This window comes from Nomascus leucogenys, chromosome 18 (genome assembly GCF_006542625.1).
Source record: "Nomascus leucogenys isolate Asia chromosome 18, Asia_NLE_v1, whole genome shotgun sequence".
Classification (NCBI taxonomy): Eukaryota; Metazoa; Chordata; class Mammalia; order Primates; family Hylobatidae; genus Nomascus; species Nomascus leucogenys.
In genome coordinates, this window is record NC_044398.1 from 58,423,370 (window position 1) to 58,447,726 (window position 24,357).

A 24,357-nucleotide genomic window follows, 5' to 3' on the forward strand; every position below is an offset into this window, starting at 1 on the left:
GCTGACCCGTGACAAAGGAGTGTAGGAAGTATTTTTCATTTCGTATTTTATTTGGGAAGTTATTTTAGAAAATCAAAAAATTACCTTTGGGATAAGAGTAAAAATAAATATTCTACCAGAATTAAAAAATACAACATCATTTTATTCTGTAATCACAATCCTTTTTATATTCTGGGTTTAGTACCAGTGTTAGGAAAGTTTGGATAAAGGGGACAAAGATATACTAAAAAGTAACCTGGGTTATTAATCACACTTAAGTGAGCATCATAAAGCCAAAATATTTAGAAGTAGACTGTTAGAGAGCAACCATTCCCACCTTTCTTTTTTTTTTACATAATTGGAAGCATACCATATGCACTCATGTCTAGATTCTTTTGTTCAACATTATTCTTATTGTGTGATTGTAATTCATTCATTTGCATTGTTATGTGGTACTCAATCATGTGAATAGACCAGTTTGTTTATTTGTTCTATTGTTGATGGGCATTGGGGTAACTTTCCAGTGTGGGGCCATTATGAATGATGCTATTGTGAGCATTTCTGTCCCTGTCTTTTAGTGAGTGTATATATCTAGGAATGGAATTGCTGGGCCATTGGATATTCATTTTTCAACTTTAGCAGTTAAAGCTAGACAGTTTGCCAAAGTGATATTCTGATTTATGCCTCATTAGCAGTGTGTGAGAGTTCAGTTGCTTCACATTCTTGTCAACACTTGGAATTTTGACTTTTTAAATTTTAAATAGTCACCTTCCTTTCATTTTGTAAGGAAATAGAAACTCAAATAAGTGAAATCACCTGTCCAGTACCAGGCTTGGTTCTAAGAATGCAAAAGACCTTGCAGTTCAGAATTAAGCACTTTTTTTCTCTTTAACTGGTAAGGATTTGTACAGTAAAAAATCATACTCAGACTTGATAGATGGATCTTTCCAAGGAAGATTATAAGCAGCTATTTTTGTCTGATCTGAATTTAAAATTTTTTGAACATTACTGTTTTAGGGGCAGTGAACACTAATGATTTAGGTATACAGCTAGGACCTACATTTAAATTCTTACCTATCTACTAAAAAAAGATTATAAATTTTCATTGAAGATTAAAATTATCAAACTTTTTTAAAAGAAGCCTTTTTTTATTTTGAGACGGAGTCTTGCTCTGTCGCTCAGGCTGGATGGAGTGCATTGGCGCAATGTCCGCTCATGGCTCACTGCCTCCTCCACCTTCCAGGTTCAAGCGATTCTCCTGCCTCAGCCTCCCAAGTAGCTGGAACTACAGGCATGTGCCACCATGCCCAGATAATTTTTTGTATTTTTAGTAGAAATGGGGTTTCACTGTGTTAGCCAGGATGGTCTGGATCTCCTGACCTTGTTATCTGCCCGCCTTGGCCTCCCAAAGTGCTGGAATCACAGGTGTGAGCCACCACGCCTGGCCCATTTATTTTTGAAGTTCCAGGTAGGGTAATAATAGCTTAGCTTTAAACAGTCTTAACAGTCATAATAAAGTTGAAATGCCTTTAAATGTTGTACCTAATGTAGCGCAATGAAAGAGCTCTGTGTAAGGGCTTTTCTTTGTATTAATTAATTTGAGATGACTTATTAAGTAGTGGGAAACCCTAACAGTTGGTTTTTGAAAGGAAAAAAAAAACACCTTAAAATTTGTTTTTTAGAGTTGAAAAACAGGAAAAAGGCTATTTAAAAACAAAAATAAAAATTAGAAAAGTATTTTCGGTGAATATATGAAAAACCAGATATAGATACTATATAGCTTTTTAAAATTACAAATTTAGTGAGATCAATTAGAGAAAATGCAGATAAACAAAAGGAAAAATATTAATAAATATTAACCAGTATTTCTACCAGGTTGTAAACAGCAATGCTTGGAGTCTGTCCTTCCAGGTTTCTTTCACTACACCTTGCTAGGGAAGCCAGGAAAGAAGCTGATTGTCTAGATGACTTGTTTAAACAAACAAAAGAAGTTGAAAAATACAAATATCACTTTGGAAAATGTTTAAATTTATTTAACAGTGTAAGAAGAAACCTTTCTTATGATATCTTTCATCATTTTGGTACTTGTATGTTTTATAATGAGTCTCCCATTTGTGGGGCATAACACAGTTTCAAAATCAACATTATTTTAAGCTTGGTGTGCTTTTGTGATCCCAGTTAAGACAGGAGAATCACTTGAGCTGAGGAGTTTGAGACCAACCTGGGCAATATAGCAAGAACCTGTTACAAAAGAAAAAAAAATCCTTGTGTGTGTATATACACACACATACACACACGTACTTTATCGTACATAAACGCACATGCATACAGTCATGTGCTGCATAATGACATTTTAGTCAATGATGGACCACATATATGATGGTGGTCCCATAAGATTATAATGGAGCTGAAAAATGCCTGTCACCTATTGACTTTGTAGCTGTGCTAATGTCATAGCACAGTGCATTACTCATGTGTTTGTGGTGATGCTGTGCATCAAACAAACCTGCACTTCTAGTCATATAAAAGTGTAACACATACAGTTATGCACAGTACATAATACTTGATAATGAAAATAAATGACTACTGGTTTATATATTTACTCATACTAAACTTTTTATCTTTATTTTAGAGTGTACTCCTTCTATTTATAAAAAACAAAAGTTAACTGTAAAGCAGCCTCACACAGGTCCTCCAGGAAGTATCCAGAAGAAGGCATTGTTATCACAGGAGATGACAGCTCCTTACATGTTATTACACCTTAAGACCTTCCAGTGAGACAAGATGTGGAGGTGGAAGACAGTGACATTGATCCTAATCCTGTGTAGGACTAAGCAAATGTGTGTGTTTGTGTATTCATTTTCTTTTTTTTTTTTTTTTTTTTTGAGACGGAGTCTCGCTCTGTTGCCCAGGCTGGAGTGCAGTGGCGCAATCTCGGCTCACTGCAAGCTCCGCCTCCCGGGTTCACGCCATTCTCCTGCCTCAGCCTCTCCGAGTAGCTGGGACTACGGGCGCCCGCCACCACGCCCGGCTAATTTTTTATATTTTTAGTAGAGACGGGGTTTCACCATGGTCTCGATCTCCTGACCTCGTGATTTGCCCGCCTCGGCCTCCCAAAGTGCTGAGATTACAAGCGTGAGCCACCGCGCCCGGCCCTGTGTATTCATTTTCAACAAAAAAAAGTTTAAAAGGAAAAAAATTTAAAATAGAAAAAAGCTTATAGAATAAGGCTGTAAAAGGAAGAACATTTTTTGTACAGCTGTACAATGGGTGTTTTACATGGTTTTTGCAAAGGTCAAAAAGTTATTTAGATTGGTGCAAAAGTCGTTGCAGTTCTTGCCATTGAAAGTAATGACAGGCCAGGCGCATTGGCTCACACCTGTAATCCCAGCACTTTGGGAGGCTGAGGTGGGTGGATCACCTGAGGTCAGGAGTTTGAGACCAGCCTGGCCAACATGGTGAAACCCTGTCTCTACTAAAAATACAAAAATTAGCTGGGCATAGTGGCAAGTGCCTGTAATCCCAGCTACTAGGGAGGCTGAAGCAGGAGAATCACTTGAACCCAGGAGGCAGAGGTTGCAGTGAGCCAAAAGTACACCAGTGCACACCAGCCTGGGCAACAAGAGCAAGACTCCGTCTTAAAAACAAACAAAAAAAATGACAAAACCCACAGTTACATTTGCACCAACCTCTTAAAATAAATAGTTTGTAAGGTAAAGAAGTTACAGTAAACTAATGTATCACAGAAGAAAGAAAAACTTTTTTTCCTTCAGAGTCTCCTTCTGTCACCCAGGCTACAGTGCAGTGGCACAATCTTGGCTCTCACTGCAACCTCCACCTCCTGGGCTCAAGCGATTCTCGTGCCGCAGCCTCCCAAGTAGCTGGAGGATTACAGGCGCCTGCCAGTACTACGCCCGGCTAATTTCTGTATTTTTAGTGAGATGGGGTTTCACCATGTTGTTCAGGCTGGTCTCAAACTCTGGACCTCAAGTGATCCACCCGCCTAGGTCTCCCAAAGTGCTGGGATTACAGATGTGAGCCACCATGCCTGGCCAAAAACTATATTTTTATAGGTTTGATAAAGCCTAAATGTGCAGTGTTTATAAAGTCTATGGTACAGTAGTGTCCTGGGCTTTCACCTTCACTCACCACTCACTCACTGACTCACCCAGAGCAACTTCCAGTCCTGTAAGCTCCATTCATACTAGGTGTCCTATGCAAGCGTACCATTTTGTATCTTTTATACTATATTGTTCTTGTAGTTTTTCTGTGTTTAGATATACAAATATCATTGTGTGCAGTTGCCTACAATATTCAACACAGTAACAGTGCTGTACAGGTTTGTAGCCTAGGGGCAATAGGCTATATCATACCGCCCAGGTGTGTAATAGGCTATACCATCTAGGTTTGTGAGTACACTTTGTGATGTTTGCACAAGGACAAAGTCACCTAACAACACATTTGTCAGAGCATGTCCTCATCATTAAGCGACGTGACTACACACACACATTTGTGCATTTATCTTAACTATTTCCTTAAGTGGAATTACAGAATCAAAACATTTAATTGGTTTTTTTCTTTTTTTGTGAGATAAAGTGTCACTCTGTGTCCCAAGCTGGAATGCAGTGGCACGATCGCGGCTCACTGCAACCTCTGCCTTCCAGGTTCAAGCAATTCTCTTGCCTCAGCCTCCCAAGTAACTGGGATTATAGGCGTGTGCCACCATGTCCAGCTTAATTTTTGTGTTTTTAATAGAGATGGGGCTTTATCATGTTGGCCAGGCTGGTCTCAAATTCCTCACCTCAGATGATCTACCTGCTTCGGCCTCCCAAAGTGCTGGGATTACAGGCGCAAGCCACCGCATCCGGCCAGCATTTAATTCTTTAAGACTTTAGAATTTCTCTCTACTCAATAGAAGTTTATTCCTACTCTATGGTAGTACTATTCTAGGCACTGAGAATACGAGAGGAGGCTCAGTGAACAAAACAGTTCCTGCTCTTAAGAAGGTTGATGGGAGGTCAGGATTAATAAGACAATAAATAAGTAAACAAATAAAGAATTAATTTCGAGTAGTTACAAGTGCTATGAAGTAAGACAAATTGAAGTAGTTTCTGGGGTGAAAATGTGGAGTAGGTGGTCAGATAAGCAGCCTTCATTGTGGAAGTTAGGTTTGAGTTAACACGGAAGACAAGAAAAAGCATGGAAGGATCTGTCGTTAAAGCATTTCAGGCTGAGTAAACTGATATGCAAAGACTTAAGGCAGCAACAAGTTTGACATGTTTAAGGAATAAAGTCCCAGTGTTGTGGGAATTCAGCCATGGGAAGAGTAATAGGGAGGAGATCAAAGAGCTAAAGGACCACAGTCAGAAGCTGAGATTTTACCTGAGGTACATAAGAGAGGTATCAGAGATTTTATGTAATGGGATGACATCTAATTTACATATTTAGAAAATCATTTGGCTGCTGTGTGAGGAATGGATTAGAGATAGGAGTATTTGAAAAGACAAAATGGAAGCAGGGAGACAAATTGAAGTTCTACCCTAATTCAGGAAATTGATGGTTGTTCTTTGTACTAAGGTAGTATAATGGAGGCTGTAAAAAGTGAATAGATAAGAGATGACTTTTTATATGCCAGTGGATTGGATGTGGTGGGTGAGAGAAAGGAAGGTGTCAAGAGTAACTCCTAGGTTTTTGGCATAACACCTGAGTAGAGGTTAGCGTATTTACTGAGATAATGAAGACAAAGGTCTAGGAATGAGAATTGAGTTGGCCATGTTAAATTAAAATACCTAATGGAGATGTCAAACAGTATTTGATCAGTGGTTGTTGGTCAAATATGGAGAAATAATGTACCAATTTATACTTCAAGCAAGAGTGTATTTAATTGCCCCTTTCTCTATATTGTGAAGTACCCCAATAATTATTTTGTATAAGCAAAAAATTTTTTTATAATTATTGGTCATATGTATTTCTTTACTGAAATCCCTGTTTATATTTTTTCACCATTGTTCTGTATGTCTGCGATAAGTGTAAACCTTTTGTGTTTGTATATTGTAATTTTCTGCCATGTTGCCATCGGTTTTTAATTTTAGTGTGTTTTTATTTTTTACCTTGGAGAAATACTTAAATTTTATGCAGTTATTTTGTAATTTCTTTCTTTCTTTTGTTTTTTGAGACGGAGTCTTGCTCTTTAGCCCAGGCTGAACTGCAGTGGTGCGATCTTGACTCACTGCAACCTCTGCCTCCCAGGTTCCAGCGATTCTCCTGCCTCAGGCTCCCGAGTAGCTGGGATTACAGGCGCCCGCCACACCACGCCCAGCTCATTTTTCAATTTTTGGTAGAGACCAGGTTTCACCGTGTTGGCCAGGCTGGTCTTGAACTCCTGACCTCGTGATCCACCCACCTCGGCTTTCCAAAGTGCTGGGATTACAGGCATGAGCCACCATGCCCCGCCTAATTTTTGTATTTTTAGTAGAGATAGGGTTTCAACATGTTGGCCAAACTGGCCTCGAACTCCTGAAGTCAAGTGACACGCCCACCTCGGCCTCCCAAAGTGCTGGGATTGCAGGCGTGAGCCACTGTGCCTGGCCTTATTTTATAATTTATTTTATTGTTTTTACCTTTGTTTGTATCCTTTAAAAGGTCTTTTCAGCGTTAAGATTAGGAAAATATTATATTTTTTTTTTTAGTTCTTTGATGATTTTGGTTTTGCATCATTAATCCATCTAAGGTTTTATTTTGGTACATAATGTAAATAAGAAGTCTCATACTCTCCCCTTCACCTGCAGAATGGTTTACCCTTAGTTCACTATCATTTATTAGATAATGTGTCTTTTCTCTCTGATTAAATATCCCACCTTTATTTTATATCCTAAATTCTTAGAAACTTGAGTCTTTTGGGGGGTTTTCTGTTATATGCTACTATTAATCCATGTGATCATTTTTTCTGATTCTTTACAGCTCTACAGAAAACAAGAGAATCCTTTTTATCATCCAGTTGTTTTTTTCCTTAACATCACCACCTTCAGTTACTGTCAACATTTTGCTATATTTGTTTCATATGGGTCCACACTGCCTCCCATCCCACCACCACTTTTCTTGCTGAGGATTTTAAAATTAGGGAGGTGGACAGCATTTCTTACATAACCACAATACTACTATCATAGCAAACAAAATTGATATTTTCTAAATGTCATTTAAAATTCAGTCTATATGCAGATTTTCCAGGCTATTTCAAAAATGCCTTTGTATACTTTGTTCACATTAAAACCCAAATAATAGTTTACTAATTGTATTTGCTTATGTCTCTTAATTCTTGTTTTAAGTTAAAACAAGCCCCACCCCTTTTTTTAATGCCTTTGATTTGGTAAAATAACTGACTCTTTTGTTCTGTAGAATGTCCCACATTCTGAATTTAGCTGTTTGCTTCTTTGTGGTATCATTTAACTTATTTCTGTTTCATTTTCTATGGATTGGGAGTTAGATCTAATGGTTGATTATATTTAGGTGTATTACTTCAATTATTTATTTAGTTAGGCCATAATATATATTTTGGTGATGTACACTTCAAAATAATAGCTGTTTATTTCACTTATACCAGTGCTAGGCCTGATTAGTGCCTCATACAGTGACATCCTGATCCTTTAATTGTGAAGTTCCTCATTAAGCTTTCACCTAGTGGCTTTATCATCTGTTGATATCTATTGGTCTTCCATTACAAGTGACCACTACCTGAATCATTTATTTCAGTATGGATTGTTAAATAGTGATTTTTCTGAATTTATCATTATCCATATATTAGCTGGAATTCTATAGCACATTAACATAACGGAGTGCTCTGTAGCTGTAAAAAGAAATGCAGAAGGTATAGACATAGAGTTATTGCCAGGACATTTTTTTGGTTGAAAAAGGGGCTATATTTACAACAGTATATATGTTTAGCTTATATAAATAGAAACAATGGAAGGATTAAACCATAAGCTAATAAAAATAGTTAACTATAGACGGAGGTGTCAAGAGTGAAATAAGATATCTCTGAATACCTTATTGTATTAGTACCTTATTGTAATGTTTTTTGACATTAGAATTATATAAATGTTATGTTTACTCAAAAACCAAAAAGATTAAAAATGGGGCCGGGTGCGGTGGCTCACGCCTGTAACCCCAGCACTTTGGGAGGCCGAGGTGGGCGGATCACGAGGTCAGGAGATCGAGACCATCCTGGCTAACACAGTGAAACCCCGTCTCTACTAAAAATACAAAAAATTAGCCGGGCGAGGTGGCGGGCGCCTGTTGTCCCAGCTACTCGGGAGGCTAAGGCAGGAGAATGGCGGGAACCCGGGAGGCGGAGCTTGCAGTAAGCCGAGATTGCGCCACTGCACTCCAGCCTGGGCGACAGAGCAAGACTCCATCTCAAGAAAAAAAAAAAAAAAAAAAGATTAAAAATGATCCTTAAATATGAAAAATAAAATAAAATAAAAAACCTGTTTATCAAGTTGAATACATTCTAATACCAAGAAAAGTACTGTTCAAGCTGATCTTAAAACCTAGTATTTTATACATCTCAGTGGGATATAATGTAAGGACAAAAAGAACTATGAAAAATTTAATAATCTGACATAATATTGGTGGTGTTATAAATGTATATTATAGGATAAGATAATGCTGTTACCATTAGAAATCAAGATTTGTAGCAAAAGAGAACAGAGATACCGGTATAAAATTAAAGAACTTAAGTAAAAACCCCGTCATCTTAAATTTGAATTGGAACTGTCAACGTGGACTCATTATTTGCTTCTACTTTTAACATGTGTATTTTCCATCTTTACCTATTGCAAGTATCTGGAAGTAATAACAGTGTACTAGCAATAAGCACCTTTATCATCCAGATTATGGTTTTTAGATATCATCTCTGCTTAAAAGGAGCCAAGATTCCTTTTTAGACAAACAATTCTAGATTTGAAGTAAAAGAGTATAAAATAGTGTGTAAGAAAGCAAGGAAACTGTCAAAGGCTAGTTAGGTTCATATAAAAGGACACTGGGGCCATCTTGAAAGGGCTTTCACTGGCTAAAGATTGGGTAGTTTGAACATCATAAGAATAATGACTAATTCATTACATCAATTTGAGATAGCAAGCCATTAATTCATGATAATATTAAAAATACAGGGAACAAAAAAATAGGGCAAAACCTATTGAACACCATTGTACATTTCTGTGGTACCAACTCATTATTGTGAAAGTTGATAATTTGGGGAGGGGAACCTTGAGAACAGTGGGGCATTTATCCTGTTTTTCAAGTATAAACTGTATTCAGGGAAACCAGATTGCTAATGCTGAAAAGCATTGTTGCTGAAATTTCATCGCGAGGGTTAACCCTGCTAATAAGGTTCAGATTTATTCAGTACTTTTGCTTTGAGTTTTTTTCAAGTGTGCTTTAGATTGACTGCATACTAAGTCATTCCATTACCAAGCCAGATTTAAATTTTCTTACCTTTTTGCTTTTTCTGTATTTTGAGATATGTAGTATATATAGTATAAGAAAATTTATTTATGTTTTATTGTTCTTTTGTTTTATTTTGTTTTGAATTGCTCTTTCAGCAGTATCCTGGTGTCAACCAGCTATGCTCCAGTATAGGAGGATTGAGTCTTCAGAGTTCTCCACAACCAGAAAGCCTGAGACCTGTAAACCTCACTCAGGAGAGGAATATTTTACCCATGACTCCTGTTTGGGCCCCTGTACCTAACTTGAATGCAGACCTCAAAAAATTAAACTGTAGCCCAGAGTAGGTATTTATTTATTTTATAATCTTTCTTAAGTGATGAAAACATTGTATGATTTTCAAAAATAGTAAAAGTAGTATGTTATTTCTTCGGTTGGAAGTTTCGTTAATGTTGACTTTTCTATTCTAGTTTGTATAGATGTAAAATTTGACTTAGGTCATCTTTTTTTGTTCCCATCTCTGTCTCAATCCAGTCCCTTCCCCCTATCACCTAATGTTAGGGAAATTATTTGAATGAAGGGTTTCAGGAACCCAAATCTAACTATATTTTATATTTCTTAAATCTTTTTCCTCACTTTTCAATAATAATAACTTCTGATATCTTTTAAATAAGGACAGATATTTAAAATTTCAGGCTTTGCTTGAAAAGAACATAGACCTCACTTATGTAATCTCAAGAACAGGTTTAGATAAATGGTTTATCTCAGAATTTTCTTTACCCACTTAATATAGAGTATGAAGACCATTGACTCCCAGAGTTATTAATCCAGTCTGAATCTAGACTGGATTTCCTTTGATAGAGAAGTTTAGCTGGCAGACTGCACTGGCAACCACCAAGCCCTGGTGTACTTCTGTGTGAATGGGCTCTGTTACTCACTTCACAGTGCCTCATGTCTTTGTTCTTGCATGCTTTTAGTTCTTCTGTATCCTATGAATAGGATATCCCCCTGGTCCTACTTTCTTTTCTTTTTTTCTTTTAGAAGACATCCTCCTGCTCCTGGAATTTCTCCTCCTCATAAAGTAAACACTGATTCACAGAACAACATTGTCTTTTTTTTTTTTTTTTTTTTTTTTTTTTTGATGGGGTCTCATTCTGTCACCCAGGCTGGCTGGAGTGCAGTGGCCCGATCTTGGCTGACTGCAGCCTCCGCCTCCCCAGGTTCAAGTGATTCTCGTGCCTCAGCCACCAAGTAGCTGAGATTACGGGTGTGCACCATGATGCCTGTCTAATTTTTGTGTTTTTATTAGAGATGGGGTTTCACCATGTTGGGCAGACTGTTCTCGAACTCCTGACTTCAGGTAACCTGCCCGCCTTGGCCTCCCAAAGTGCTGGGATTATAGGTGTGATCCACCACACTTGGCCAACATTGTCTTCTTCCTTGCATTAGGAGAATTAGTATTCTTTAGAGCCAATATTTCCCTTTTCTTTTCTTTTTTTCTTTCTTTTTTTATTTTTGAGATGGAGTTTTGCTGTTGTTGCCCAGGCTGGAGTGCAATAACGCCATCTCGGCTCACCGCAACCTCCGCCTCCCAGGTTCAAGCAATTCTCCTGCTTTAGCCTCCCGAGTACCTGGGATTACAGGCATGTGCCACCACACCCAACTAATTTTATATTTTTAGTAGAGACAGGGTTTCTCCATGTTAGTCAGGCTGGTCTCCAACTCCCGACACTGGGATTACAGGCATGAGCCACTGTGCCCAGCCTATTTCCCTTTTCTTAAAGCAGTAGTTTTCCAGCTTAAAAAAAAAAGCTGCAAACCACTCTTTCAAGCAAAATGTTATATAGAATTCCAATATAGAAAATAGGAAGTGGAGCTGCTTTGAGAATTTCCCCTCTTCTTCCACTGTACCATCCACACACCATCAGTGCCTCAGGTACTGCCAAGATTGGTTCCGTAAAAAGATAAGGCATCATGGATTATAGGTTGAAAACAGCTGCCCATCCTCCCAAATATAAGTTGCTATCAGGTTGGTAAGTTTGTAAATTATGACCTTGTAGTATAAAAGGTTAGGCACCCCCTACGTAGGTAAATGTAGTATATGGGCAATGCATAGTAGCTCATGCCTGTAATCCCAGCACTTTGGGAAGCCAAGGCAGGTGGATCGTTTGAGCCCAGGAGTTTGTGACCAGCCTGGACAACATGGCGAAACCCCTTCTCCTCCAAAAAAACAAAAAAATTAGCTGAGCATAGTGCCATGCGCCTGTGGTCCCAGCTACTCTGTAGGCTGAGGTGGGAGGATCCCTTGAGCCCAGGAGGTGGAAGCTGTGGCGATGCAAGATCACACCACTGTACTCCAGCCTGGGTGACAGAGCGAGACCCTGTCTTAAAAAAAAAAAAATTATTAAAAAAAAATATATGTTGCATATGTATAAGAGAACCCATAGGTAAGGGGAAGGCATACATTTTTCTACCCAGTTGTATGTGTTTTGTGAAAATGTCTCTTTTATCAAAATAACAAATAGTTAGGAGTACAGGCTTTAGAGTTGAGCAGACCTAAGTAGCTATGAAACTGTGCAATTTACTTAACCCCTCAAAGTCTTAATTTTGTCAACTGTAAAACAGGAATAATAATAGTATCAACATACTAAGATAAATCATTTGATAAATATTTATCAAATGCCTTGGAAGTTAAATGCAAAGCACTGTTTTCCATGTGCTGGGGATAAAGTTGTGAACAAAACACAGTTCCTGATCTCTATGGAATCACAGAACTTATATTCTCCTATGAACAGTCAAACTAGTAAACATATAACGTAATGTTTAGGGTATTACAATGAAGAAAAATAAATCAGAATAAGGAGTGCGGGTGGAGGGTGACTCTTGTAAATAGAAGAGTCTGGACAGGTTTACCCAAAGACTTTTAACATTTGAGTAGAGATCTGGGTGAAGTGAGAGAGTAAGCCACGTGACTTCTCTGGGAATAATAGGGTTCCAAGCTGCATGAATAGCAAATATGGAGGTCCTGAAGCAGGAACAAGCTTTTTGTGTTCAAGGAATAACACTAAGGCTGGAATAAATAGATATCTCTACATGATATTAATGACTTCATAAAATTTATTGCCTGGCTTTCAGTACTTCTGCTTTTTACTTATTTGGCATCTCCTTTATTCATTCTTTGTTTATTGACCTTAAAACTTCATAAGTTATTTGGCCGGGCACAGTGGCTCATGCCTGTAATCCTAGCACTTTGGAAGGCCGAGGCAGGTGGATCACAAGGTGAGGAGATCGAGACCATCCTGGCTAACACGGTGAAACCCCGTCTCTACTAAAAATACAAAAAATTAGCTGGGCGTGGTGGTGGGCACCTGTAGTCCCAGCTACTCGGAGAGGCTGAGGCAGGAGAATGGCGTGAACCCAGGAGGCGGAGCTTGCAGTGAGCCGAGATTGGGCTACTGCACTCCAGCCTGGGCGACAGAGCAAGACTCCATCTCAGAAAAAAAAAAAAGAAGTAGGCCTTTTCACTCATGTTTTCTGTGTGCTCCTATTCATCTCCTCCAGGCTAGTCATAATGGAGTAGTTGGTCTTCCCTGAATGTGTACTACTTTTCCACCATGAAAGTGTTGACTCTTTAATTTAGATATTTTGACATATATTGCATACATGCCTAATTAATCAGGACCTTCTTGCTTATAGTTACAGTAACATGCCCATATGATTTTCACTTATGTCCTTAAATGTTCTTAATTATCTACTTCAGTGTATTTTTCTCTGATAGCTAATATCCTCCATGTTGTTTATGTTCTTTGCAGTTCATTTCGGTGTACTTTGACAAATATTCCACAGACACAGGCTTTACTGAATAAAGCTAAGCTTCCTTTAGGATTGTTGTTACATCCCTTCAGAGACCTAACGGTAAAGTAACATTTTATAATATTTACGTGTACTGACATGTATGCTTATGTACAAGGTACTTAAATTTTTTATTTTCTTAGAATTTTCTATATCTTCTTTTATTTGAAGTTAGAAATAATCATTTCCATAACAACTTGGCAAACATTTTTTGAACACCTGCTTTGTGACAAGCTCTAAACTAAGCATTGGTAGTACAGAGATGATCAAGTCACTGAAATTGCCTCCAAAAAGTTCTTATCTAACAGGGGACAAAGATGTAAAAATAATTACAGTGCAGGATAATTAATACATGTAATTAATCAAATTCTATGACATACTTAGGTAGTGAGTACAGTATGAGAAGTGATTCCCTGTGTATACAATAGCAAAAGTTTTCTATAAGTGATGAACTCTGTCCTGGATTTTGAAAGATTAATAGTTTTGGAAGGTGGAATGGCCATGGAAGGTAGATACACTTTCGGAGTTCTCTGTTAAACACAAAGGAAACACCAACAATGATGTCCACTTAGAGAGGAAAACTGTCTGTTCCTTAACAAATTAAACAAATTTGTTAATTCAACAAATAACCTTTGTAACAGTAGGGATTTTTAAACTTTTAATGTTTTAAAAGTTTTAAATTTTGAAAACTTCAAAAATAATTTTATTCAGAGCTGTTTTATTTGTACTTCATAAGTTGCATTTCTCTCTCAAACTTTTTTTTACTACTGTTGTTTACTACCCTTCTTACTGGTTCTGAGTTTTCTTTTGCTCTCAGTGATCCAAAAAGTATTGATTGACTACCTGTCACGTTGGAAGCTGGAGATACAAAGGTTAAATTAACAGCTTCCTTGTGAAGCTTACTTACTACCAGGAAGTATAGAAAAGATCAAAATGAATAGAAAATAAAAAATTGTAATGTGTAATAAGTACCATGAATTTATTCATTGAGTAAATATTTTTAATCACCTATAATACTCTTAAAACCTTATCTATAAACCAAGACAGTTAATTTCATATATATATATATATATATGAAATTGTATATAATATATATATGTGGGAGTTTTTCTCTAAATACAGATATCATACATGATACCTTCTGGAAGCATATATACTAAATTGTTTACAGTGCATCCTCTGTGATGTAGAGTTCTGTAATTTTTTATTTTCTCATTCTCAGTTAACTATTTCCTGATTTTTGTTTTTACAACAGATATGTGGTTACTTGCATAATAATAATCATACATGTGAAAAAATTAAATACAAAGATCAAAATGTTCATATGCAGATAAAAACAGAATGATACACTAAAATGATAGCAGGTTAATTCAGAGACATAGAATAATATGTGATCTCTTAATCTTTTTTCATATTTTCTAAAGTTTCTACTTGAATATAAAATTCCTTTCCCAAACTAAGCATAGAGATGTAATTTTTTTAAAAGGCACATCGTGTTTGACTGCTTCTGGCCTCAGCTCCTGTCAGAAGTTGCTGTGGCAGTCTAATGAGCGGTGCCTAATAGTCTAGTACCACGTGCAGTCAACAAAGACAAAGGTATTTGTATATGGTATGTTTCTCTCTCACTGTTATTTCTAAAGTTCAGCTGATAAGATCTCACTTACATTATTTTCTTGGCCAATGTTTGGTATGACTTTATTTTAGTGTTATGATTTGTGACAAGAGGGAGAAAACTTGATGGCTACATGTGTTGCTCAGCATGTCCCTGGATTTTATTAATATGCTTCCATGTAAAACCACATAAAAACAGTTAAGGTTTATGTTCTGTATTTGGAGCAGAGCAGTATACGTTCTGTTTTTCCTTGGGGTGACTTTTTCTGCTACAGCTTCTTTATTTTATTTCCTAGCAATTACCAGTGATAACATCAAATACCATTGTGAGGTGCCGATCTTGTCGAACATATATTAACCCCTTTGTATCCTTCATTGATCAACGTAGATGGAAATGCAATTTGTGCTATAGAGTTAATGATGGTGAGTTTTAGATTCTTAATTGTGTTTTAATCCTATTTTCAATATTTTGTTTTGAGATTTTTGTCATCTCCTGGTTTCTCTCTTCATTGCTTTCAAAAGAATTTTCATGCCATTTTTAGTAGAGGGAATATAGGCTAAGGCTAGGACTAAGGATTCTTCATTTTGGCTGACCAAGGGGATAATTGACAATGAGGAGACAACAGTGAGGACAAAGTAAGAAAAATAGAAACAGTGACACTCGTGCGGGTGAGCTTATGCAGACTAGTTACGCTTGTCCCTGACAGTAAGATTGTCTTACATTTGTATATTTGGTTCATTAGAACTTTGCCAGTGTATCTGGATGCATGCATGTATACGTGTCTGTCTCTTATTCCCTTTATTCATTTCTTCGGGTTCCCCTACTAGAGTTGCTTTCAAATTTATGTTTCTCTGATTTTTTTTCCATGTCATTTGATATAATAAATAGGATACAAGTCTAAGAAGGAAGGTTACTTGCATCCTGGTTTTCTCATCTGATTTCAGAACATAAGTTTTTTTTATGCTTCTGATCTATTTTTTTTTTTTTTTAATTCTTTTTTGAGGCAGGGTCTCACTCTGTCACCCAGGCTGGAGTGCAGTTGCACAATATGGCTCACTGCAGTCTCTGCTTTCCAGGTTCAGGCTATAAGTTCTTCTCATGCCTCAGCCTCCCAGGTAGCTGAGACTACAGGCTTGCACCACCACACTTGGCTAATTTTTGTATTTTTAGTAGAAATGGGGTCTCGCTATGTTGGCCAGGCTAGTCCTGAACTCCTGGGCTCAAGTGATCCATCCACCTCAGCCTCCCAACCCAAGAGATGGGATTATAGACATGAGCTACTGCGCCCAGCCCTGATCTTTTTTTTTTTTTTTTTTTTTTTTTTTGAGATGAAGTCTCACTCTGTCACCCAGGTTGGAGCGCAGTGGTGTGATCTTGGCTGACTGCAACCTCCACCTCCCGGGTTCAAGCAATTCTTCTGCTTCAGCCTCCCAAGTAGCTGGGACTACAGGTGTCCGCCACCATGTCTGGCTAATTTTTGTATTTTTAGTAGAGATGTGGTTTTACCCTATTGGCCAGGCTGGTCTCGAACTCCTGACCTCGTGATCTTCCCCACCTTGGCCTCCCAAAATGCTGGGATTACAGGTGTACAGGTGTGAGCCACTGCGCCCGGTCCCCTGATTTTTTTTTTTTTTTTTTTTGGAGACAGAGTCTCTGTCACCTAGGCTGGAGTGCATTGGTGCGGTCTCAGCTCACTGCAACCTCCGCCTCCCAGGTTCAAGCAATTCTCCTGCCTCAGCCCCCTGAGTAGCTGGGATTAACAGGCGCACACCACTACGCCTGGCTAATTTTTGCTTTTTTTTAGTAGAGAGGGTTTCACCACGTTGGTCAGGCTGGTCTCAAACTCCTGACCTCGTGATCCACCTGCCGTGGTCTCCCAAAGTGCTGGCATTACAGGCGTGAGCCACCGCCCTGCTCTATTTTTTAAGGAGGGCTTAAGGGATTGATTTTTACCATTAAATGTTCGCAGAACTGTTGCTAAACCTCATGTAAATATTGATAATAGATATTTATTTTTAGGTGTGTATATATGTGTTTAGTTACAAATTGTGTCTCTAAATTTGTACTGGGACCTCTTATCTAGTTCCTGAAGAATTTATGTATAACCCCCTTACCCGATCTTATGGAGAGCCTCATAAACGACCAGAAGTTCAGAATTCAACTGTGGAGTTCATTGCTTCTTCAGATTACATGGTAACTATTCAGTGTTAAGATTTGTTATGGAACACAATTATGTTGGTCATTTGTAATTTTCTGTTAAGTGAATTCTTATCGAGATTTTGAAGTTGTTTATACTCAATAATTTTTAAAAACAAATTAATGCTGAAAGTTTATATTTAACAAAGAGAAAATCTTTCTAAAGGTTATTTGATCTAGAAGGCTTTCTATGAATAAGAAATGTTCTGTCTTATGATGGGCACTAGCATCTATGATTTGTTGCCATTTTGATTTCCTTGCATGGAATGGATATAGATACCCTTTTACCATTTAACATTTAAGACTCTCAAAACAGAGAAATGCACATTTTTGCCCAAAACTCAAGTTTTTTCGCCAAGAGATCAAGATAAGTGGTTATGGACTTCTCTCTAATTTTTTCTTCTGTTCCAATTAGAAAATTCTATCTCTTCTTTAATTATACGAACTCTAAGATCTGATTCTTCTTTTCACTTCAAAAATGAATTATTGGCCCTAAATTTTGCTCATCTTCGTTATCGTATCTTCTCTTTTTGACATATTTGTATTGGCTGGGCATGGTGGCTCATGCCTGTAATCCCAACACTTTCGGAGGCTGAGGTGGGTGGATCACCTGAGGTCAAGAATTTAAGACCAGCCTGGCCAACATGGTGAAACCCTGTCTCTACTTAAAATACCAAAATTAGCTGGGCGTGGTGGTGCACGCCTGTAATCCCAGCTGCTAGGGAGGCTGAGGCCAGAGAATTGCTTGAACGTGGGAGGGGGAGGTTGCAGTGAGCCAAGATCGTGCCACGGCACACCAGCCTGGGCAACAGGGCAAGACTCTGTCTCAGAAACAAACAAACAAAAAACCCAAAAAATTATGTCTTCCGTAGCTACATCTCTAATCCTTGTCGTCTGCAAAACTTAAACTGCTGCTAGTGAAAAGGAGTAAGCGATGTGCATTAAATTTTTGGCACCTGGCTCATCTTTATTTTTGTAATTTTTGTGTTCTTTTGTGTCTAATTTGGCATATGCCCACCTAACTACCATTTTCATGTTTGTTTCTGTATTAACTGTAATAAACTTTATCTTGATCACTTTTACTCTCAAGCTCTACCTTCTTTATGATTTATTATTTTCCCACTCCATATTGGGTCATTAGGAATCTTAATCTAATTGAAGTGGTAAAGCAAGAAATAATCTTTTAAGTTTTGCCATATGATTCATATGGCCCTTGGTTAGAACATTTTTATTTTTTATTTTATTCATTTATTTTTGAGACGGAGTCACGCTCTGTCATCCAGGCTGGAGTGCAGTGGCGCCATCCTGGCCCACTGCAAGCTCTGCCTCCTGGGTTCACAACATTCTCCTGCCTCAGCCTCCCGAGTAACTAGGACTACAGGCTCCTGCCACCACCCCCAGCTAATTTTTTGTATTTTTAAGCAGAGACGGGGTTTCACCATATTAGCCAGGTTGGTCTCGATCTCCTGACCTCATAATCCACCCGCCTCAGCCTCCCAAAGTGCTGAGATTACAGGCGTGAGCTACCGCTCCTGGCCTGGTTAGCATATTTTTAAGAAAAGATTTCATGTATTCTTTTAACTTATATATTTACATAATTTTTACTTGAGACAGAGTTTCACTCTGTCACCCAAGCTAGAGACAGGGTTTTACCATGTTGCCCAGGCTGGTCTCAAACTCCTGGGCCCAAGCAATCCACCTACCTTGGCTTCCCAAAAGTGCTGGGATTACAGGCCTGAGCCACTGCACCTGGCCGATTTCAACTTTATATAACAGCAGTTTCACGCATACTCCAAAGAAAACAGTATAACAGTATAACGAACCATCCTTTGCCCATCACCAAGCTTCAACAATTCTCAACCATAAGGACTTTTCAAAGAATGTATTTAAAGGCCAGGCACGGTGGCCTAGCACTTTGGGAGGCTGAGGCGGGCGGATCAACTGACATCAGGAGTTTGTAACCAGCCTGGCCAATATAGTGAACCCCCCGCCCCCCGTCTCTACCAAATACAAAAATTAGCTGTGCGTGGAGGCATGTGCCTGTAGTCGCAGCTACTCAGGAGGCTGAGGCAGGAGAATCGCTTGAACCTGGGAGGCAGAGATTGCAGTGAGCCAAGATGGCGCTGCTGCACTCCAGCCTGGATGACAGAGTGAGACTCTGTCTCCAAAAAAAAAGTATTTACAATACCATCACAAGGACTTTCTTTACACATAGCACTTAAACATTAGGATTCAGTCATCTCCAGATAACCCAGTAGCTGGTACTAATGGCAAATTGTTAGGTTTAAAATTTGTTTTTAGGAAAGGGGAACGGATGTACATCTAGAGAGCTTAGTATTAAATCATAAGCCTAATTTTTTAAAAACGAACTCTTAGCCAACACTCCTTATCAGAAAAACATTTAACCCATCTATTTAACTGTGGCTGCGTATCAACTGCCTTGTCCTGCTTAGTCCACAACCAACTAAAAAGAAAAAAAATTAAAGAAAAGCATATCATTTTCATGAGCACATATTACAAAATAGCAATCCTATTTGTGTATTTTTTGTGTTAATATATTCAGTAAATATCCAGTAGCAATAGTAATATATAAAAAGAATAAATTGTACCTACCAAATAAGTTACTTTATTTTTATTCCTTTCAGCTGCGTCCTCCTCAACCTGCAGTTTACTTGTTTGTTTTAGATGTGTCTCATAATGCAGTGGAAGCTGGATATTTGACAATTTTGTGCCAGTCACTCTTAGAAAATCTAGACAAGTAAGAATATTTTTAATTCATACTATACATGTGTATGTTATAGATATAAATGTATATAAATATGAAGTGTTCACAGTTTGTGGGATTGGGTTTGGTTATACTTATCAACTAAAAAGAGTACTACTTATGTACCATAGAATAAGGATCCAGATACTCGAGTTATGATTTATGACTTGGTATCTGAATTATAAAATCATAAAAATCTAGTATTTAGTCAGGAATTTAGATCTCATCTAACTGTCTGACTCAGCCAATCTGAACACAGGGGCCAGAAATGTTGAGTTAGCCAGTATATCGGGAATCTGGATGAGACTATCAAAAAGACAAAAGATAACATGTTGGTGAGGATGTGGAGAAAAGGGAAATTGCACACTTTGGGGAATGTAAATTAGTACAGCCATTATAGTAAACAATATAAAGGTCCCTCAGAAAATTTAATACAATTGTCGTATGATCCAGCAATCCCACTACTTGGAATATATCCAAAGAAAATAAAATCAGTGTGTGGAAGATATATCTGCACTCCCATGTTTATTGTAGCATTTGTAGTTTATTCACAAGAGTCAGGATACATAATCAGACTAAGTATCCATCAAGAGATGGATGGATAAAGAAACTGGCATATGTGCAAATGGAATACTATCCAGCCTTTAAAAATAAAATTTTTCTCATTTGTGATACCATGGATAAACCTGGAGGTCATCACATTAAGCGAAATCAGAACAGATATTGCGTATTCTCAGTCATTTGTGGGAACTAAAAAGGTAAATCTCATAAAAGTAGAGAGTACAGTGGTTGTTACCAGGGGTGGGGTGGGAGGTTTCGAGAGATGCTACCCAAAGTGTAAAAGATAGGAGGAATAAGTTCAAGAGGTCTGTTGTACAACATGATGACTATAGTTAATAGCAATGTATTGTATTCTTGGAAAAATGCTGAGATTAGAATTGTTGTGTTCTCACTACAAAAATTGTAACTTTGTGAGGCAATGCATGTATTCATTAGCTAGATTTAGCCATTCCACAGTGTAGATATATATATTTCAAAACAACATGTTTTACATGACAGATACATACAGTTTTATCTGTCAGTTTAAATAAAATTTAAAAAGATAAAAGGATTTTTTAAAAAAGAATCTGGATGAGAGAAATCTGGCTGTAATTTATGCCTGAGCAAGGAATTTTTTTCATAAACTTGTTTTAATTGCACTGATGACAGAATGAGCTGATTTAAAGGGAAGGAGGGAACTAATTTTGTGCTAAATATGTTAGGAAGCCAGAAACAGAGCATTTTGTTTATTTATTTATTTTTTTTTATTTTTTGAGACAGAGTCTCGCTCTGTTGCCCAGGCTGGAGTGCAGTGGCATGATCTCGGCTCACTGCAACCTCCGCCTTCTGGGTTCAAGCAATTCTCCTGCCTCAGCCTCCCGAGTAGCTGGGATTACAGGCACCCACCACCACACTAGGCTAAGAAACTAAGCATTTTGGCACATTAGTAATGAGCTGGATTGTGGAAATTGAAATATCAAGTATAGGATATGTGGCTCATACCTGGCTCTAACTCCCTCCTCTGTGTCTACCAAGATTAGTCGTGAAGGAGCCCCTCATCTGGCTTTAAAAATGAACCGTCCAAATCTCTGGAAAATACAGTTGCTTGCACATTTCCGTTTCACTCCAACACCCACAAGAGATGTGACTTCAGGTTGTTAGTGAGAGTGGTTCACTACTGCAGTGGTTCTCAACATCTTTCGAGGTGTGGGGCTTGTTATAGATGAATACTTTGTCCCAAGTACTTTGGTGATTCCAAAAGGTTCTCCTCTATCTTTCATTTGAGCTTAAAGAGTCCTTGCCCTGTTGAATGCTACTTCTAGTCACCATAGTCTTCATATCACTGATCTTGGCCTGAAAGGAAACTGATAACATTAAGATGTTCAGGATTTAAAAAATTGAGAGATATTGAGAGATTTGCTTTTAGTGTTTGTTACTAAGAGTTTTCATGTTTTAATCCTTGAAGTATTTGCCCCTACTTTAGTCACAGGTGCTTTAACAGTGAGTGGCAACGGAAGACTACTCTACAGAGATGATTGGTTGGCTTGTCGTTGGTTTGTTGTTGATGTTTCTGTCTTTTTTTTTTTTTTTTTTTTTTTTTTTTTTTTTTTTTGAGACAGAGGCTTGCTCTGTTCAAGCTGGAGTACAGTGGTGTGATCTCTGCTTGCTGCAGCCTTGACCTCCCAGGCTCAAGTGATCCTCTCACTTCAGCCTCCTTAGTAGCTGGGACTACAAGCGTATACCATCACACTTGGCTAATTTGTGTATATTTAGTAGAGACAGGGTTTTGCCATGTTGCCCAGGCTGATCTTGAACTCCTGAGCTCAAGCAATCCACCCACCTCGGCCTCCCAAAGTGCTGGGATTACAGCCACTGCACCTGGCTTGTTTTTGTCTTTAAATACCAAGTTTTAATCCCCCAAGAGGGTACACCATTCTTGGAGGTACTAAAATACCAGGTTGATGCATGGAGTGGATGGAGCAAGCTCCTATTCCGTCACTGTGCTCCAGAAATCCATTTACTCTATTAGCCTTGCATGGAAAAGTATTATATAGGAGCCACACTGAGAGAGATGATTGACAACTTGTAAATTGAATAGACTGTGCAAAGCCAAAAGTGTAAAACTGGGAATGGAAAATGTTTTAAAAATATTTCTATTTGATTACAGCAGAAAACAAGCATTGGGAAAGTAAAAGAAAAAAGTGATAGAATAGCAACAAATGTATAATATGTTTTTGGAAAGGGCTCTGGAAACTTCTTTGAGAAAGAAGAGTTTGATGCTGGAGCAGTTTCAGCTCAACTTTGTGTATTTTTAGCTTGGATTAGGTCAGTAGTCTCCTCTAACCAGTAACAAATGACCCCACTCCTCAGTGATCTTAGAAGTCTCACAGGAGTGAAGATTAGTCTGTGGAAACATCATAAATATTAATCATACTGGTAAGCTGAACGTCCACATAACTTGTAGCATTTTGTTCTCTGAAATGCTCTTGACCCACCTTGCAGACTGTATCTGAATACCCTGATCAGTCATCCATAGCAGTGATAATGCTTCTTGCTTCAATGCATATTCTATTTTGGCATCCTGTAGTATCCAAAGATATTTTAAAGGCATTGCTAAAACAATAAATGACATAACTGAAGTTAAGATAGTTGGTAGTACTTAGTAATATGCTTCTGTAAGATGAGGCGTCTATCTTATTAATAAAGCTTGACAGGCAGTGAAATGGTAATTTATTCTTTTATACTGTGGCATCAACTTTTGAAAACAGCTCTAACAACATTTTAAAAGATTAATGATAGATAAAATGTTTCACTGTTCATAAATGTGGTTTTTGTGTAAAATTTTACACATTAAAATCTGATTTGCAGTATACTCAATCTTTTCTTGGAAAGTACTCATTTGTCGTTCTGCCCTTAAAATGCTTAAGCAAGATATACTATTGTTCTAATATTGGAACTGGAAGTAAGTTTTCACCTTGGTCTTCTTCTCTGATATATATTTGTTTAGATAGGGATAATTTTTCTGTCCCCTGTAGAAAAGCATATGTGTAATTGTCCTTGGACTTAAATTACTATTTCATTATTTTCTGAAATGAAGTATGTTACTGAGCACTCTGAATTTAAAATTGTCATTTTTATCTTTAGGCTTCCTGGAGATTCACGGACAAGAATAGGATTCATGACCTTTGATAGCACTATTCATTTCTACAATTTACAAGAAGGATTATCACAGCCTCAAATGTTGATTGTGTCGGATATAGATGGTAAGCAGTCAGTAAAATAAAAGCCTTTCTAACTATGGACTTTGAAATGGAGGCTACTTTATTTTAATATACATCTTGCTATATGCTGTGAGGATAATGTCATGCACTTTAGTATTTGTTCAGAATAATTGTTTTTCTGGAAATACTTGATTCTAAGTTATTTATGCCTATGTATGTGTTACACACATGTATGTATAATATATATACAGAGTGTGCATATTTAATAAAGCAATATTAGCTGGGCACAGTGGCTCACGCCTGTAATACCAGCACTTTGGGAGGCCGAGGTGGGTGGATCACCTGAGGTCAGGAGTTCAAGACCAGCCTGACTAACATGGAGAAACCCCATCTCTGCTAAAAATGCAAAATTAGCTAGGCGTTGTGGCGCATGTCTGTAATCCCAGCTACTCAGGAGGCTGAGGCAGGAGAATCACTTGAACCCGGGAGGTGGAGGTTGCAGTGAGCCGAGATCACGCCATTGCACTCCAGCCTGGGCAACAAGAGCGAAACTCCATCTCAAAAAAATAAATAAAGCAAAATTATAGTACACATTACATGTATGACCTGATAAAAACTAAGATTTTCTAATGTATTCTTTTTTTGATTTGTTGATTAAAATATGTGTTTTCCCTATAGATGTGTTTCTACCTACACCGGATAGTTTACTTGTGAATCTGTATGAAAGTAAAGAGGTAAGATTGATTTATTTT

At 37.9% G+C, this 24,357-nt stretch overlaps 1 protein-coding gene across 5 annotated transcripts in view; it reads left to right on the forward strand.

The window, feature by feature from the left end:
• SEC24B (SEC24 homolog B, COPII coat complex component) overlaps window positions 1-24,357 on the forward strand; it is a 106,725-nt gene that overhangs the window by 63,354 nt on the left and 19,014 nt on the right. For 3 of the 5 annotated variants that reach the window (XM_030798124.1, XM_030798126.1, XM_030798128.1), the window contains 7 exons: window positions 9,579-9,763; window positions 13,233-13,335; window positions 15,180-15,306; window positions 16,968-17,077; window positions 19,726-19,838; window positions 23,529-23,647; window positions 24,284-24,339. In XM_030798124.1, coding sequence (XP_030653984.1) covers window positions 9,579-9,763; window positions 13,233-13,335; window positions 15,180-15,306; window positions 16,968-17,077; window positions 19,726-19,838; window positions 23,529-23,647; window positions 24,284-24,339 — 813 coding nt within the window. The remainder of the gene's footprint in view (window positions 1-9,578; window positions 9,764-13,232; window positions 13,336-15,179; window positions 15,307-16,967; window positions 17,078-19,725; window positions 19,839-23,528; window positions 23,648-24,283; window positions 24,340-24,357) is intronic. The other 2 variants (XM_030798125.1, XM_030798127.1) reach the window with 1 other exon arrangement.